General features: G+C 46.0%; 2 protein-coding genes across 3 annotated transcripts in view; one reads left to right on the top strand and one right to left on the bottom strand.

Annotated features, from left to right (window-relative positions):
• Window positions 1–14,806, top strand: part of GARRE1 (granule associated Rac and RHOG effector 1) — a 58,895-nt gene extending 44,089 nt beyond the window's left edge. For both annotated transcript variants that reach the window (XM_064671310.1, XM_064671311.1), the window contains exons 8-14: window positions 1,593–1,690; window positions 3,510–3,635; window positions 4,102–5,066; window positions 8,281–8,452; window positions 9,255–9,389; window positions 11,486–11,564; window positions 12,143–14,806. In XM_064671310.1, the coding sequence (XP_064527380.1) occupies window positions 1,593–1,690; window positions 3,510–3,635; window positions 4,102–5,066; window positions 8,281–8,452; window positions 9,255–9,389; window positions 11,486–11,564; window positions 12,143–12,463 (1,896 nt within the window). In that variant the 3' untranslated portion in view covers window positions 12,464–14,806. The remainder of the gene's footprint in view (window positions 1–1,592; window positions 1,691–3,509; window positions 3,636–4,101; window positions 5,067–8,280; window positions 8,453–9,254; window positions 9,390–11,485; window positions 11,565–12,142) is intronic.
• Window positions 14,807–15,337: 531 nt separating this feature from the next.
• Window positions 15,338–16,629, bottom strand: SS18L2 (SS18 like 2). Its single transcript, XM_064671322.1, has 3 exons — window positions 16,506–16,629; window positions 16,252–16,328; window positions 15,338–15,857 (listed from the first exon to the last, which is right to left on the bottom strand). The coding sequence occupies exons 1-3, from the start codon at window positions 16,572–16,574 to the stop codon at window positions 15,770–15,772; spliced, it is 234 nt and encodes a 77-aa protein (XP_064527392.1). The 5' UTR covers window positions 16,575–16,629; the 3' UTR covers window positions 15,338–15,769.
• Window positions 16,630–16,735: the final 106 nt, after the last annotated feature.

Below are 16,735 nucleotides of genomic sequence, written 5' to 3'. Positions count from 1 at the left end.
CTGGTAATGTTTAAATCCCAGATGTCCCAACTCTGACAAATGTCAAGACATGTAAAGCTTTTTTCCAAAGGAAGAAAGGAAGATCCATCCAGGGGGAGGGACACCCCAAGACACCCATGGGCACTGCTGTTCACCACTGCCAGAAGCTGGCACGGATCTGCACAAACCAGAGTTTTAGCTCTGACTTAAGGTCTGAGGTGCAGACTCTGTTTTTCTTGGAAGTTGAGAACAATCACTCCTAATTGCATCTCTCTTTATCAAAACTATAATTGCAGTAGAGCTGAATTGCACATTACGAAATTACATAAAATTAAAAAGGAAAAGTCGTGGAGTTTTCCTGTTAGGAAATGAGAGGTATTTTCACGAGTGTGGTGTTTTGGCACCATGCTTAGACATGTTTGTCAGGATTGGATAAACTTGGGCAAAGGCTTGGAGTCAGCTGAAGGAAAACAAAGGCTTTATGCAAAAATACCTGAAAGGTGGGAAATAATTATGTTCAAGTGTCATTGGATGGTTTTGTTAAAATGAGAGAGGAGAAACTCTCAGCATTATTCATATTTCACATGTTTTCATACCCAGCAATAGAGAACATGTTAGAAACTGAACTGGTGTAGGCTGGGTGATGGCAAAAAAGTCAGTAATAATCCCTGAGGCTTATTTTTCCCAGAGGACTTTTGCCATTTCAAGGATAAATGGTACAGCTAATCTGCTAGTCACTGAAGCAAGAACTGCTGAGTGCTGCCAAAAAGCTGCTGGTTCAGCATGACCAAAATAGGAAATTATGGAAATGATCAAAAAGGCCAACCCACACAGACTGGACAACAACAGAAAGCATGAACCAAATATGGAACTTACTGTCACTGGTATTAAAGGTTAAATGAAGCCGAAGTGAGTCTATTCCTTCTGCATTCCCTAAAAAGAAAGGGTCGTGACAGAGGGTTGATTTTCAAGACTTTTGTCTTCCATATATCTTCATGATATGGCTCAGAATTCAACAAACTGAACAGTCACTTCTCTTTCTATTTGGAAATTATATAATTAAATAACAGTGCAGCTTCATTAGGTAGAATAGAGGAAGGTTGGTATGGAATTTTATAACCTTAAAAGGGGTGTACGTTAGGAATTGTGACCCATGTGAAGGGTTTCCAGCTGAATGCTGCTTGCCTATGTTACACCATTCACTGCAGTTAAATTATTTAAAATATTTTGCTAAATAGATGTTTGGGAGCTATTAAAGTAGTAACTGTGTTAAACCTCTCAAATGTAAGGGCTGTTGTGTGGAGCCATTGAGAACCACCAGCTGTGAGGTAAAGCAGCTGGTAACTGTGTAGTGATGCTTAACTCCTGAGAAGAATGAAGTCCTTGAGAGACAGGTTACTGAACCCAATGATTTTATATTATTTTAAACATATACATTGAAATAGAAATATACTTACAATGATTTTGTGAGTCGGTTAGTTTTTATTTGGTTATTTTTTGTACCTTTAGCACAGCTCAGAGATGAGACTGTTGCAGCTTAACTACAGGGGTGATAAAATGACTAGAACTGATTCTTAAAATCATTTCCCTTTTATTTTCATTTTATTTGCTAGGTGGTTGTGGACACAGCACAGATTGAAAATAAAGAAGCCTATGCTCCTCAGATAAGTTTGGAAGGATCGAGAATTGTGGTACAAGTTCCATCAACTTGGTAAATAAAAATACTGTATTGCAGATTATGACTGAAATATTTGGGTAAAATGATTGCAGCACAAAGGGGAGAGAGAATACTACACAATTATGGCACAGCTTCCTTAAGTTCTTTTATGTGAACTGTTTTAACACTTCTATTCCTGACAGGCTGTACTGGGGGCAACACAAAAAAGGCAGTGCTGGGACGCTAAGACTTAAAAGTAAAAGCTTGATGATGGAAGAAAAACCTTAAAAATAATAATCTAACAGTATTCCTGTTATGCTCCTCCCCAGCAGGTCCCAGCTGTTAGCTCAGCAAGGCCAGGAGTTAGCTGAGTTCATGGGAGAGCCTTTGCTGTTTTGAGTGCTGTCATGACTCTGGACGCCGAGATGCTGTTCCTGCCAGTTTAGTTGACTGCCCAGGAAAGAGGGCTGGGGTTAATCTGGAGTTTAAGTGAGGATTTCTTCCCATTCAAAGCAATAATTTGGAATTAGAACACTCCTCTTACTTGGAAGCATTCAGTGTTAGGAACTTGAGTACAACAGAGTTTATTCACCTGACTCCTTACTGAGGTGGCCTGTTTCTGTTTGTCGTGGTACTGATGGCACTGATGGCGTGGCCAAGGGAGGAGTCTCCTGATGCTGTACTGTGCCCTGGAGCGGCCTCACCTGGAATATTGGGGCAGTTTTGGGCACCACAATGTAGGGAAGATATTGAGCCATTGGAGAGTGTCCAAAGGAGGGACACGGAGATGGGGAAGGGCCTTGATCTGAAGCCGTGTGAGGACACTGAGGGCACTTGGTGTGTTCAGCTGGAGCAGAGGAGACTGAGGGGAGACCTCAGTGCAGTTCCAATTCCTGGGCAGGGGCAGAGGAGGGGCAGGGACTGAGCTCTGCTCTGGGGGGACCAGGGACAGCAGCCAGGGAATGGCTGGAGCTGTGTCAGGGCAGGGTCAGGTTGGATCTCAGCCAAAGGTTCTTCCCCCAGAGGCTGGTTGGGCACTGCCCAGGCTCCCCAGGGCAGTGGGCACAGCCCCAAGGCTGCCAGAGCTCCAGGAGGGTTTGGCTGATCCTCTGGGGCACAGGGGGTGACTCCTGGGGCTGGGCCTGTGCAGGGCCAGGGGTTGGACTGATGGTCCTTGTGGGTCCCTTCCAGCTCAGCCCAGTCTGTGATTCTGTGTTTGCCCAAAAGGAGTCTCCTGAAGGTGTTTCCCTAAGAGTCTCCCGATGCTGTGTTGCCCAAAAGAAGGGCTCTCCCGACGTGTATTCCCGGGGCTCTCCCGAGTGTTTCCCGATCCATCCCATCCCCGTCGGGCAGCGCCTCCTGGTGTCTCGCGGTGGCAGCGCGGGGCCCGATCCCTGCGGCACTGCCGGGCCGGCTGCGGGAATTCTGTGCCCTGAGGGAAACGCACCTTCACAGCTCAGTGACATCTCCCCGGACCGCGGGATATGCGGGGTCATTCCTCACGGAGCCTGCCGGGCCGGGGCTCCCGGCGGTGCCCCCGGGGTGCTCCCGGTGTGGGCAGTGTCGGCCCTCGCCGTGTCCCAGAAGGGGTGTTGGGTGCTCAGCGTTTGCTCTGCTGTGCCTCAGCTGTGCCTGCTCAAGAGCTCATCGGCAGTCATGATAGAAATACATGGAATTGCTTAACTTTGCGTGGGATCACTTGTGTGTCCCACAGTAGGAAGAAACTGCTCTGGCTGCAGGCGCAGGAATCCCCAGGGGTCTGTGGGTTGTGCTGCAGGAGTGCAGCCACTGCCCTTCTGTTTTCTGATGTGGCAGAATTGTTTAAGGTAGAAAACAAACATTTTGATTTTTAGTTTAAACTTCATGATTACAGGTGCCTGAAAGAAGATCCAGCAACAATGTCTTTGCTACAGAGGAGTCTGGATCCAGAGAAGACCCTGGGGCTGGTAGATGTGCTCTACACTGCTGTGTTTGATATACACAGGTGGAAGGAAGGAAGGTACGTCTCCTCTTGAGCCTCACACTCCACTTCCTTAGTTTAAACTAAGTGTCATTGCTGAGTGATCTGTGCTGAGAGATTTGATGGTACCAGCTTGTCAGAAGGGGAAATTGGGAGTCCAGGTGAGAGTGAGACATTGGTAATCCCCATAGATACAGGAGCCTGCTTAAGACCAAACCAGCAGCTTTTCCAAGGGTACAGAAGTATTTGTTTCTCTCTTAAAAAATGCTTAATTTATATTAAATTAGGCTTCATTTAGGTCTTGAAACACAGTTCTGATTTTCTTAAGGAATGGGAAGTAATGCAAATGCTAGCAATAATTTGCAGTTACCATAAGAAGTAGCTGATGAACTTGGCAGTCTTTGGTGTTGTTTCTTTCTCTGTTATCCAAATCCACATTTTCCCCCAAAGTACAAACTCAGTTATGTATTAGGTGGTTTGATATATGTGGTTCTCGTTGCTGCAGGGAGCAAGCTTTGCCTTGCATTCAGATCCAGTTACAGCGTGAAATCTCAGACTTTGGGAACCAGGTTGACTTGCCCTCGGGAAACGGAAGCAAATCTTCAGGGGGTCTCCAAAAGACATTCTCAAAACTGACCTCACGGTTTACAAAAAAAACTTCGTGCACCAGTACGAGCAGCACTGGCAGTTACTCCATCCCCAACACGCCTTCCAAAAACGTGTTCATAAGCTCCTGCTCCGAGGAGAAGGCCAAGGTGCCCCCGGCCGTGGACGCGCGGCTGCAGAGCATCCTGAGCATCGGGAGCTTCCCGCGGGCCGCGGAGCCGGGCACGGGCCAGCTGGCCAACGGCTTCCTGGGGGACAGGCGGGACAGCTTCTTCAAGGCAGATGATGGCAAGGATGACAAAGGCATGAATTTACCAACTGACCAAGAAATGCAGGACGTTATCGATTTCCTGTCTGGTTTCAACATGGGCAAATCCCAGCAGACCTCTCCCATGGTGAAAAGAAGGAACTCTGTTGCCTCCTCTGCAGCAGCGGAACAGAAGTCGGGGGCGGTCCAACAGCAGCCCCAGTCTGTGTCTCACCCTCCCCTGCATCCTCCTCAGCAAGGCTTGTCCCAGCAGCAGCAATCCCAAAAGCAGCAAATGCAGTATTACCAACACTTGCTTCAACCTATTGGACCACAGCAACGTGTACCTGCCAAATGGCTCAGTAATTCTTCACAGCAGCAAGCCCAGGCTGTTGGAACTGGATTGTCTCATATAAACCAGTGGAACAATCCTGGATTTTCAGATTTAAGCTCTGATTTGTACAGCTTGGGTCTTGTGAGCAGCTATATGGACAATATGATGTCAGAGATGTTAGGACAGAAACCACAAGGACCTAGGAACAACACATGGCCAAATCGTGACCAAACTGATGGAGTGTTTGGGATGTTGGGAGAAATCCTGCCTTTTGACCCTGCAGGTGTGTGCCTTTTCCTTTCTTATACTTTTTGTAAGAGTCCTTTTCCAAAGAATGCTGTGAAATATTGCTGGCAATAACTGTGTTTCCTCGTGCTGCCCCCAGATGTGGGGGTGCTGACCAGGGCAGGCAGGGGTTTGTGTGTGTGCCAGTTTGCTTTGTTAACAGAAGTTGATCTTGAAGTGCAAGAAACTTTCATTAATGAGCAAGCATGAGAACTGATTCCTTGTTTCTTGTCCCAGTTGTAGATGTTCCTCCTATTCTTAATTTATAAAATTGTTTCAAATCAAACTCTTGGGCTCAGGTATTTTCCCTCTCCCCAGAATGACTCTTCCTGCTCTTTACTAGTCTTGTAATATGGAGATAGTGATGCATCTTTCTCATATCCCCACATTTTCCCTCCATTACTCTGCAATTCCATGGGAATCATGCTGGTCCCTGATCTGCAGCTGGTTCTGCAGTGAAAAGCTTGGATGTCGAAGGATTAGAGACTAAAAAGCAAGTGCCATGAGGTTTGCCAGATGTGTTTGGACCACCAATAAATTGCAAATATGGATGGATTGTTGTCAAAGATGAAGTGAGATAAAATTTTAGTCATAAACAAATAGCTGAAGTCTAAGAAATCAGCTGTAGAATCTCAGAGGAGATGAGTGTTCAATCCCCTGTGAAGAGTTGGACTCCATGATCCTGTGGGTCCCTTCCAACCCAGAATATTCTGTGGTTCCGACTGTAGTACTCAGAACAACTTACACATCCCTTGCCTTGTAAATATAACCCCTGTTGGCCTGGAACACAGCTCCAGGAATGCTGCAGTGTGCACTTAGGGAAGCTGCCTGGAGGGAGGCAGCACGAGGGCAGGAAACCCTTTCTCAGAGCAGGATCCGGTTCCCGGGGCTCTGTCTCTTTGGAATGTGGAGGTGTCTCAAACCAGCTCCTTTGGCTTGTAATTCTTAAAGTTATTTTGTCAGTGCAGTTGATAAATCAGTGGAGTTTGTAAGGCAAAAATAGGCATCATAGTTATGTTGTTGCTTAACACCTGTAAGTCTGAATTAGCATAATCTTACTTATGGTATGGATTTAAGGATTATCACAACCTTTAAGTAAGGACAGAGTGATCTTTACTAAGCACTAAATCCATGTGTGTCTGTGTAGGGAAAAGACAGCAGGTATACAAAGAACTGGCATTTCCAGCATTTTGAATCCCTTCTATTTCTGTAGTATTTTCCTTTCAGTCTCTATAAACTACTCGGTTTGGTCCACTGGATGAAGAACAAGGACTTAGGAAGTGACACTCAGAAAAGGTGACTTAAGCTCATCAGTGGTGCTCAGTGCATTGCCCTTTTACACTTGTAGTGATAAGTAAACAGTATTTTCCACAGATCTGGAATTTAAAAACCCAAAACCAACCAACCAAAAAACCCCCTTCCAATTGAACAGACTTTTCCATTGGAAAGAAAACTTTTCTTCATAGAACTTGCCAGGTTGAGCTGTGGTGTAGGAATTTTCAATCTAAGCTTTAGTTAGTGAAGTACAAAAAGCTTTAAAACACAAAACATTTTTTTCATTTCCAGGCTTTCCTAGGACTGCACATTTGTCATTTGAAAGAAATCACATTACTGTTTTAATAAAGAAATCACGTTACTATTTTAATAAAGAAATCACATTACTATTTTAATAAATATTTTTAGCGTCTGAAAATGTCTCTTTTCAGATGCAAATGTACTAATTAAGAATTTATAAAATTGATGGCTTTTCATGTCAAAGGCTTAACTAGGTACCAAAAATGTATTTTGCAGTACTTCTATCACCTGTAAGGACTTGATGAAGGAATGTTGCAGTAAGAACTAGCAGAATTAATGTTGAGAACTCCAAGTCTTTTGAAGTAAAAAGCTCTCTGATACAAAGCTGTTCACCTGACATGTTTTTAGTGAGGCAAAAGGTAACACAGGTTTCTGTTTTGAATATACCAGTGATTTAGCACTCAATGCTACCCCCAGGGAAAAAGCCTGGATGCCCTTCAGATCCCGTCCATACTCTGTCCTTGGATCTGAGGAGCTGTCTGGCTTCCAGCCTCATCTTAAGCTGATATAAAGATGTTCCAGAGGGAGAAGGAGCATTAGTGGGGATGTTTTGTTTCTGTCCCAGCTCTGTCCCTTGCTTGGGTAGTAAAGGATGCAGAGAAACAAAATTACCTCCCTGTCATTTGCATCCCACGAAACACTGTGGAGCTCTTTTCTGGACGTGTCAAATGAGAACAAGGAAACTTATCTTGTAAATGCAGAACTGAATGTAGGGAGCTGCCACAGGAAAGAGGTTTCTGCTTCCTGAGCTGTGCATGACTGTTGGATGTTCTTCAGTCCTCACTCTTAATCTCAGACTGAGCCTGGCAAGCAGCAGCTCTGCACTTCCCACTGCAATTGCTGTGTGTGTAGTCCAGACATCTTCCATAAATCCAGTCAGATTGCAAAGGCTTTTCTCAGGGAAGAAAAAAACAAAAGGCAAAGAGAAACAGAAGCTGTGGAAACTCAATTACACTGAATCATAGCAGCATTCCTTCTAATCTAACTGCTCGCTCTGACCAGTGGAGCATTGAAACACTTCTGCATTAAGGCTTTTGCTGTGTCTGCTCAAGATCATGTTCATCCTTTACCAGATGCTTGGGACACATAAATCACTTTAAGAATGGAAGAATTTTTAAATTACTGCTTTTTTTCTGTAAATATGATTCTTACTCTGAAATATTTTGTCGGTCAGGATCAAAATGTTTTCCAAATTCTTTCATCCTTGTAGGAAGTAGGCAGTTTTGGGGCTCTGAAATTCTGATTTCCCCAGTAAGCAGGACCACAACTTAGCTGGTTGCACTCCTGCATCAACTATAGTAACTGGAGTGTTCTTTTTTGCTGAGCGTGGATAAATGTACAGGCTTTAAATCTGCTGATGGATACTGGACCTGTCAGTGTGCACACATATCACAGTACAGATCCTACTTCCCTGCTGGAATGCAAGGGTGTAGTTCCAAGTGTTAATTATTACCCCCCAATGCTGTGTATGTGCTTGTCAGACATTTCCTGCTCCGTCAAGAGGAACCCACCGGTGGCTCCCCTTTGCCACCAGGGAGGGGATTTTGCTGCGGGGGGTGGTGAAACCTGACGGATGGAATTGGGGGTAAGTGCAGCAGCAGGAGCTGAGTGTCAGCAGTGTTGGTTTGTCCCCTCAGTTGGCTCTGACCCCGAGTTTGCCCGCTACGTCGCCGGGGTGAACCAGGCCATGCAGCAGAAGCGGCAGGCGCAGCAGCTCCGCCGGCCCAGCACCAGCACCGCCCGCGGCAACTGGGCCCTGCCCGACGAGCCCCACAAGACATGGCCCTTCCCCGAGTACTTCGTAGAGGGGTAAGACACTGTGGCAGTAAGACACTGTCTGGCAGCCGGACTTGGCAGGATGTGGCAGTGCTGGATGTTTTTTCCAGCTGCACTTGGTTCTGTCAGGAGTGAGCAATGAGCCCCTCCTGCTTTGCAGGGGCACTGACAGGGTTGATGTCTCCTCTGGAGTGGTGTGGAGACCGACTGTGCCTCCAGAGGGAATAAGGCATCTATAGCACAGATGCATTCAGAGAGTTTTCTCTGAATATTCTGAAAACCTTTGAGACCCACTTTTGATGAAAAGTGATGCAGTGCCTGACTGAATTTGATTTTCCAGATTTTAGCCACTTAATTTTGCTCCTAAAAGGCAGGTACCTTACAGCAAGTACATTAGTGGTTCTTAGTCTCTTCCAAATCATAACTATTTACAACAACAGAAGTGTTTCAAGATTCTCTGTCCCTTTTCCACAGTGTAACAGCTGTGACTTGAGCTGGTGTGAAACCAGTAGGACAGTTGTGTTCTGGCTCAGTTTTGCAGTGAAAAAGTCAAGTGATTCCAAACCCAAGCATCACTTCTCCTTCCTGAACAGGAGAGGCACTTTTAATGGACATTATTGTTTTAGTAAAATATATATAAAGAAGCTGTAACAGACAAAGCAGTTAATGTGACCACTGAGATAAGTGAAAGTATTTGTGTTAGTGGCACATTTTCCCAAGTATTGAAATGTCTTTGTTTTCTGAGGTATCACCTGTGACAGGCTCAGCACAACTGGGATACATTCTGGACCAGGCACTGTAAATACAAGGACTAACACAACTTCTTGTGTTGCAGTGATGTGACAAATAGCTGGTCTGGAACTCAAGGAGACTCTGCCAGCTCAAGTGATGAGACCTCCTCAGCCAACGGAGACAGCCTGTTCTCCATGTTCTCAGGGCCAGACCTTGTTGCTGCTGTGAAGCAGAGGAGGTGAGCAGAATGAACAGAAATACAGAGCACTCTGTAAGATTCCTTTTTTATATCTATAATTTCATTTGAGCCTCCAGCCAAAGGAAATTCCTGCTGCTGAGACACAGTTCCAGGGTCAGTGTGTGCACTGCCCGGGGGGTTGGGTCAGTGCATTCCCAAAGGGAGGTGTGTTGGCAGCTCCCTCCTCCTACAAACCAGCCCTGTGCAAACAGCTGAGACTCAGGACAGCAGGAAAGGTCAGATGCTTTCCCTCTTCCAAGAGGTTCTCTTTTGGATGCTGCTTCTTTCCAAACTCCTGGGGTGTTAGAGACCCGTGCTGAGCTGGTTTGCAGACTGTGCCTGGCAGCAGCTCTGCTGTGCCCCTGACACTGCTCTGGGGTGGCAGTGAGTGCCCCCTGGCACTGGGGAAGTGCTGCTATGTGGTGTAGACTTGTCTCACCTTGGCTGCCACTGCCCTTCTGGGAGTCCTAAATACACTGGTTAGTCCTTTATTTCTGACAATATGAAGAGGTGGCTTAATTGCTTCATAAATAATTTCAGTAGCTTAAAAACTAAGCCAGGATTTCCAGCTCTGAACAATCCCCTTCCAGCAGCAGGAATTGCAGCAATTGCTTCCTGCAGTTCTGAAGGGCTGGAGGCTCGGTGTGTCTGGGACCTCAGGGATTCCATAGCTGAGGGCACTTAGAACAACAGTAACAAAAGGCACAAGATGAAGCTTGAATACCAACCCAGTTCCAATCTGGGATCATTCTCTCAAACTGTTTCTCAGAGTCTTTTTGAAAAATAGAACAAGTTAGTTCTGTGGCCAAAAATTCTGGTTTTGTTTACATCATAAAATAATTCAGTCAGTACCTTTAGATACAAGATTGTCTGTCTGCTTTTTGGTGCCCAGAAGTTGTCAGTGGGTGCACTGCCAGTTTCCCCAGGTTATACCTGGATTGCTGTTTTTATGTGCATTGTCAGAAAGGAACTGATCAAATGAGGAGCTGTTTTCTGAACCTTTACACTTACCAAGACTTTATAGAGAGGGAACAGGAACTGAGCTTCAATGGATGCTAAATTGAAGTTAATGGAAGAGAGCCACTGCATAAACATCACAGAAGAAGTAATTATTTGTATTTTTTTTAAAAAGCAGCAGGGAAAGAAAATACAATAGCACCTAAGGGGTGAATTAACCTGCCAAGCCAGCAGACAGGTAGAGATGGATCATGGAGTGACTCATGGAGCAAGAACAAGAAAAGCCTGTGCTTTATGTAGAGCTCTGAAGAGCAGAAGGAAGTTCCCAAGGAGGGTACTTCACTGAACAAAAACTTCAGCTGAAGTAACAATACTACTGTCTTATGTTCCTTTGAGGAAGAAAAATGTTCTCCAGTTGAGGGCCTGATAAAATACCAGAGCTAAACCTGGGCAGCAAGAGAAGGCAAAAGGGTTGGGTGTGCTAAAGCTGACCTGCAAAGGGCTGCTTACCCATGGAGGCCTGATGGTTGGAGCATGCTGATTGGGTTTATTTAAGGAAAGGATGAAATAAAAGATTCTGCTTTAATCTAATCCCACTCCCTAAAAAAAAATCCAAAACACAACACTAAAGAAATCTTTCAGAATGCCCATGTGGTCAAGGATTTCTATTTGATACCAGGCATTAGGTCACAAATTTAAACTGAAGGTGGCATGTCACTGTCAAGTCACTGTGCTTCAGCAGATGCTTCACTTGTTCAACTGTTCTTTTATCTTGTCTGTAAAGTTGTTTCAGAAAACATACTTTAAAAAGCCCAAAGAAACACAAACCATGAGAGCAGGTGACAGAAAAGGCAATTTCTGGCAGATTTCTTCCAGGTGGGCAAAAGCCTAACCCAGCTCCCACTCACCTCTACACAGACCTTGCTGAAGCTGTAGCTCCAAGAAGTGCTGCAGTGCCATTCCCTGCCTGGGCTCAGTGATCAGGTTCTTTCTGTTGCTGCCTTTGCCTGTACGGAGCAAAAAGTACCTGAAACCCTCTGGAACAGCAGGACCCACTGTGGGGTGTGACAGGCTGAGAGCAGAGTGATGGGGGTGAGTGATTGAAAACCCAGCAGTGACTGTCCCTCTCTCTCTGGCAGAAAGCACAGCAGTGGTGAGCAGGAGCCCAGCACGCTGCCATCGCCTCCCCTCCTGTCTGCAGCTGACGACCGCAGCCAGGTGAGCTCAGCTCGGGCCTTGCTCCTCTGTGGGGGGGGGGTCTGCACTAGGAAAACAACTGGAACAGCATCTGCATCTCCAGATCGGTTACTTCAGCAAAACCCCAAACCATCTGCACTCGAGGAGTACAAAAGTCACCAAATTTAAATATTAAAATTGGAAATGACTTACTTCTTTCCCTTTTGTTGGGGCCACTCTGTGTCATGCTGAAGTAAATTCAAAGGTTTTTTAACAGGCAGATGTGTTAAGAATCCAGAGTGCTTTCCAGGCATCCACTGTGCTTTCAAATGTAAGTTATGACCCTGAGATGAACTCAGTTGGTTAGAACATGGTGCTGGTAACACCAGGGTTGTGGTTTGATCGCTGTATGGGCCATTCACTGAAGAGCTGGCCTTGATGATCCTTGTGGTCACTGCTTGGATTTCACAGAATATTCTGGGTTGGAAGGGACCCACAAGTCTGTGAAACCTTCTGAAAATGTCTTAAGGAGGGGACAAGGTGACGTGTCAAGTATTGTCTCAAAAGCAAAGTGTGTTGGTATCGAAAGAAGCCAACCCCAGCTGGTTTTGTTTTCTCAGGACAGCAAGACCAAAACGTGGCCCCCGAAGGCGCCGTGGCAGCACTCGTCCTCGGTGACGGGCACCCTGCCCGGCCAGAGCTCAGCCCTGTACCCCCTGGGCAGCCCCGTGAGCCAGTGGAGCGACACGATGCAGCTCCTGCCGTCGCCCCTGTGGGCCAACGACTGCGCCCCGGCCGCCGGCATCTCCTCCGGCTTCGCCTTCGCGCAGCAGCAGCAGCAACAATCCCAGCAGGCTTCCCAGCACAAACAGATCAACAAGGGCTTCAAATCCTTCCCGGTGAAGCACGAGCGCAGACCATCGTACCTGCCCCAGTACTGACTGTTCCTCCTGCAGAGCAGCACAGGGCCGAGGGAACGGCGCAGCTTCCGTGCCCGGGGTGTTGGCTGTGTCCTGGTGATCTCACTGACGGGGAGTTGGAGGGGTTTGGGGGAGACAGACAAACTCTCGAGTTGTGACTGACAGTGCTGAGCAAATGTGGCCAATATGTTTGTTGGTGGACATGAAACAGCCCAAAACTGTGATGTAGAAATGCTTTTAAAAATGTGTATATTGCCTTTACTTTCAAAACATTTTTTTTTCTAAAAAGAACTGCTGAAGGACTACCATACAAGAAACACTGTATTTTATAGCTATTTTTCATATAGATTTATAGTTAAACATCTTACTGAAACACATTGAATATGTTGGAGCAAATATATAGTGGTCACTTTGCTCAACACTGTTTGTGTTTAAATTTATAACGGACAAGCTGTAGAGCCTTTGTATTCTCATTCTGGCCCGTGGGCAGCTTTTTTTAAATGAAGTGCAGCAGCAGCTTTTGCTGTGCCACACAGATGAGTTCACTGGGGAGCTGCTGCAGGAGCAGCTGCAGACTGAGTGCTGTGGCAGTTCCCTCCCCCCGAGCTCAGCAGAGCCGCAGAGTTCCCTGAGCTGCTGGAGCCGACGGCTCCGGTGTGGCTGCCGGGACTCCGGCTCTGAACACCCTGTTCCTTGGGCAGCCTTTGGCCAGAGCTGTTCCCACACAGGGCTCCTGCAGCGTGTGAAAGCAAAGCCTAAGAGACTACTTGCTTTTATTTAAAGTCTTATTTCAGATGCTACAGTTGATTAAAAATTGTGAGCTGGCTCAGAAGATACTAAAACTGAAACGTGGGGTAGCAGTTAGTTAAAAGAACATTATTTTTTTTAAAAGGATAAAGTAATTATTTGCAGTCAATATGTGCCATTAAGTGAACCTGTGGAATTAGGAATAATCTTCCAACCAAAGTGGATCCGGGAGAGTGACTGGTGCTTAAAAATTGAAGAACAATGGTAAATATATGTATAGCTATCCCACTGTATATGAATTGAGATTACAGAAGATTCTTTATATAGTTAGAGCTTATTTAAATTTTCATATTTCATCTTTGAAAGAGTCTAAAAACCACAATATTTTCTGGTATAAGAGTTTTGACAGTATTAATCTTATTTTTGTATTTTTCTTAAGTCATATCATTCTAATATGTTAACTACTAGTAAAATGGGTTATTAGTTCTAACTACATAATTTTTCAATGAAGATAAAGCACATTTGTTGGTTTTGGTTTTACAAACTAATTACATCTATATCTAAAGATACCAAAAAATAAATACATTATATATATATATAAAGTATACACAACACTAAAACTATTAAACATCTGGGTATTTCAAACCCATCCACCTTTTTTGTTTGTATGGTGACGGGCTCTATTTGCAGGCCCAGATTGTTACCTTTTGTGCTGTTTGAGGATGCCAATGTTGCCTGTATTTATGATATTGTCACCATGTTTTCTGAAACTTCATACTTACCATGTTTACAAAGATTTGTTTGCTGTACATAGACTTTTTACAGTAATGTGCTTTGCACAATCAGTGTGGCTTCTGTCTGTAAATTGTTAATGGTCTGTACTACTATAATTTTGAAAACCCTCCACTGAAAATGTTAGTGGTTATTTAACTTGATGAATGGTTTTGAGTTTCCTAAATCTTGTCGTTTAGATCTAATATTAAACCCTAAATTTGGTTGTACTTACTGATTATTCATACTAAGACCAAAATGGAAGTTAATGAAAACACTTAATTTTGAACTTTTTTCTAACAAGTGCCAAAATGATTGCTCTAGTTTTTGCAGTTTATTCATAATTACAAATGCTGTCGAGTTCCTGGACCTACATCAGTGAAAACAAAGAAAGTTTGTCTGCATTTTGACCACGTGGGTGCTACTCTGTCCTTTGCTTCCGATTGTTCTGAACACTGGTAATTTTAAGAATTGTTGCACTTGGCAAATGAGTCTTGCCCTTAAACTTCACTTACACTGCCAAGTGCAAGGGTTTGGTGCTTAGTTAACTTACCCTTATTGCAGTGCTTCTTGTGAATAGCTAATGCTTCTGAACTGGAACTGTACAGTTTGTATTTTAAAGCTTCTGTAAAAGTAAACTATTTGCTTTATTAAAGATATACATTTAATAGGTCATACCTGTTTAAAATATGCACCTTGCTGAAAATGAGCAGCACCTTAAACTGTAACTTTGGTTTGTAAACAAAGATCTTATTTCATTAACATGGGATTATTTAACAGTTTGAAAATTGTCAACTGCCTACTTACTGACTCATCATATAAAAACAAACTTTATGCACTGTACAATTTGAAGCATTTTTAAAGCTACTTTCTCAAACAGATGGCACTGGAGGAGCTGGCACAGACACTGCCTCAGCAGGGTCTCTGGCCCCGTACTGCAGATGAACATTGCCAACTTCACCTGCGTTTTCAGCAGGCACAGAGTAAATAACTGTGATGGGAGTGAGTGAGCAACAGTGAACTCCATCCCTCTGCCTGCAACTGTCAGGGCTCTTAGTTCAGCTGATGTGATGGTGGCACTGGAGTGCCACATCCAGGTGGGCAGGGCTGCTGTCCTCCTTGGGGGTGAGTACAAACAGGCAGCTGGACACAAGTGCTGACAGATAAGAATTCACTTGTTCAGTCTGCAGTACACGGCCTTCCCAGCACCGAGGAAAAGCCTCGACATGAGTGGGGCTCGCTGGAATAAAGGCTGGGTTTGTCCCTTGCACTGAAGTGCAGCAATCCCCTCGTTCCCAGGAAAGTTAATATTTGTTTCACTGAATCACTGAGCTGCTCCTTTGTTAACATGTTGTATTAATTCACAATATACTACAGTTTACAAAGAAGATCTTTATTCAGCACAATTCTGATACAGGACCCAAATGGCTCTGTATATGGCAACACATGCCTGACTGTGTCATGCTGGAGGTAGCAGTCACCTGGTGAAGTGCTTACCCTGTTACTGCAGAACCTTAGTCATAAAGCAGGCTCTGCTTCCAGCAGTGCTGTCTGGCTGTGCTCAAAGTACACTGCACTGAGTTTTTCAGAGGGAAAAAGGCACTGTGATAATTATTAATCACCCTTAAGCTGTGTTGATTACAGTAACAGAGGAAGAACTAGCCTAATACTACATGGAAAACTACAGTCACATTTTAAACACACAAGTACCAATCACTTTTTACCTGCCTTTCAAGACCACAACGCTGGACTCCTAAACTAAGTATTTCTACAGAGTCGGAAAGCAGCACTGCTCTGTGCAGGTGTCAGTCAGTCTGCAGTCTTCTGTGTGCTGGGCGGTGTGGCATCTGCAATTGTGGCTAAATAAATGAGGTTTCTGTGCAGGATATGCTGGTACCTGTGAGAGAAGGAAACACAGTATCTGGGTAACCTGCTCTTTCATAGCCACCTACCCACACCTGTCACCTTTGCAATCTGATCAGGGTTTGCTGACCGGTAAGGAAATAGCAAACTAGAACAGTAAATCGGGGAAACGTGTTCTTGTCCGGGCTGTGTGTCACACACGGGGCGCGCAGAGCCCGCAGAGCCGCTGGCACAGGACACTGAGCGAACACCCTCACGGAGCCGGCGGGGTCACTCCGTCGGGGGCAGCTTTGCTTTATACATCTGTGACAATGATTCTGATGAAGTCCCTTCATAAGCCCGGACGCATTTGCTTCGTGGTGCTAAAGCTGTGGGCCCGGGAGCCGCGTTCCCTCCCCTCACCGGCCCTGCCCGCCCCGGTCACTCACTGCACGCAGTCGGTGGCGCGGCCCTTGCTCTGGTACTCCACGATGCACCGGATCAGCTGGTCGTTCTCCTCCAGCAGCTGTGGACAGAGCGCGGTCACCGCCCGCCCCGCCACGGCCGGCCCCGGCCCCCGACCGCCCAGTCCCGGCTCAGTCCCTGCTCCAATCCCGGCTCCATCTCGGCCCACTCCCTTCAGCCCCGGTTCCAATCCTGGCCCAGTCCCGTCAGTCCCGGTCAGCCCCGTGCCGGCGCTCACCCTCTGCAGGGTGTCCTGGTTCACCTCCGCCTTCCCCCGCAACCGCTCGGGCACGAACGCCACGGACATGGCGGCGCCTCCGCCGCCTGAGGGGCTCCCCGTAGCCCCGCCCCCGCCGCCTCCCATTGGCTGACAGTCGCGCACGCGCCGCGGCCCCCCGCCCCCGGAAGCGCCTGAGGCCCAACCGGGCCCCAACTGCCCTCACGGCCCTCGGCCCGACAAATAACGCC

This window comes from Pseudopipra pipra, chromosome 14 (assembly GCF_036250125.1).
Source record: "Pseudopipra pipra isolate bDixPip1 chromosome 14, bDixPip1.hap1, whole genome shotgun sequence".
Classification (NCBI taxonomy): domain Eukaryota; kingdom Metazoa; phylum Chordata; class Aves; order Passeriformes; family Pipridae; genus Pseudopipra; species Pseudopipra pipra.
Note: the sequence above shows the minus strand (reverse complement) of the source record. Positions and strands in the feature narration are given on the sequence as shown.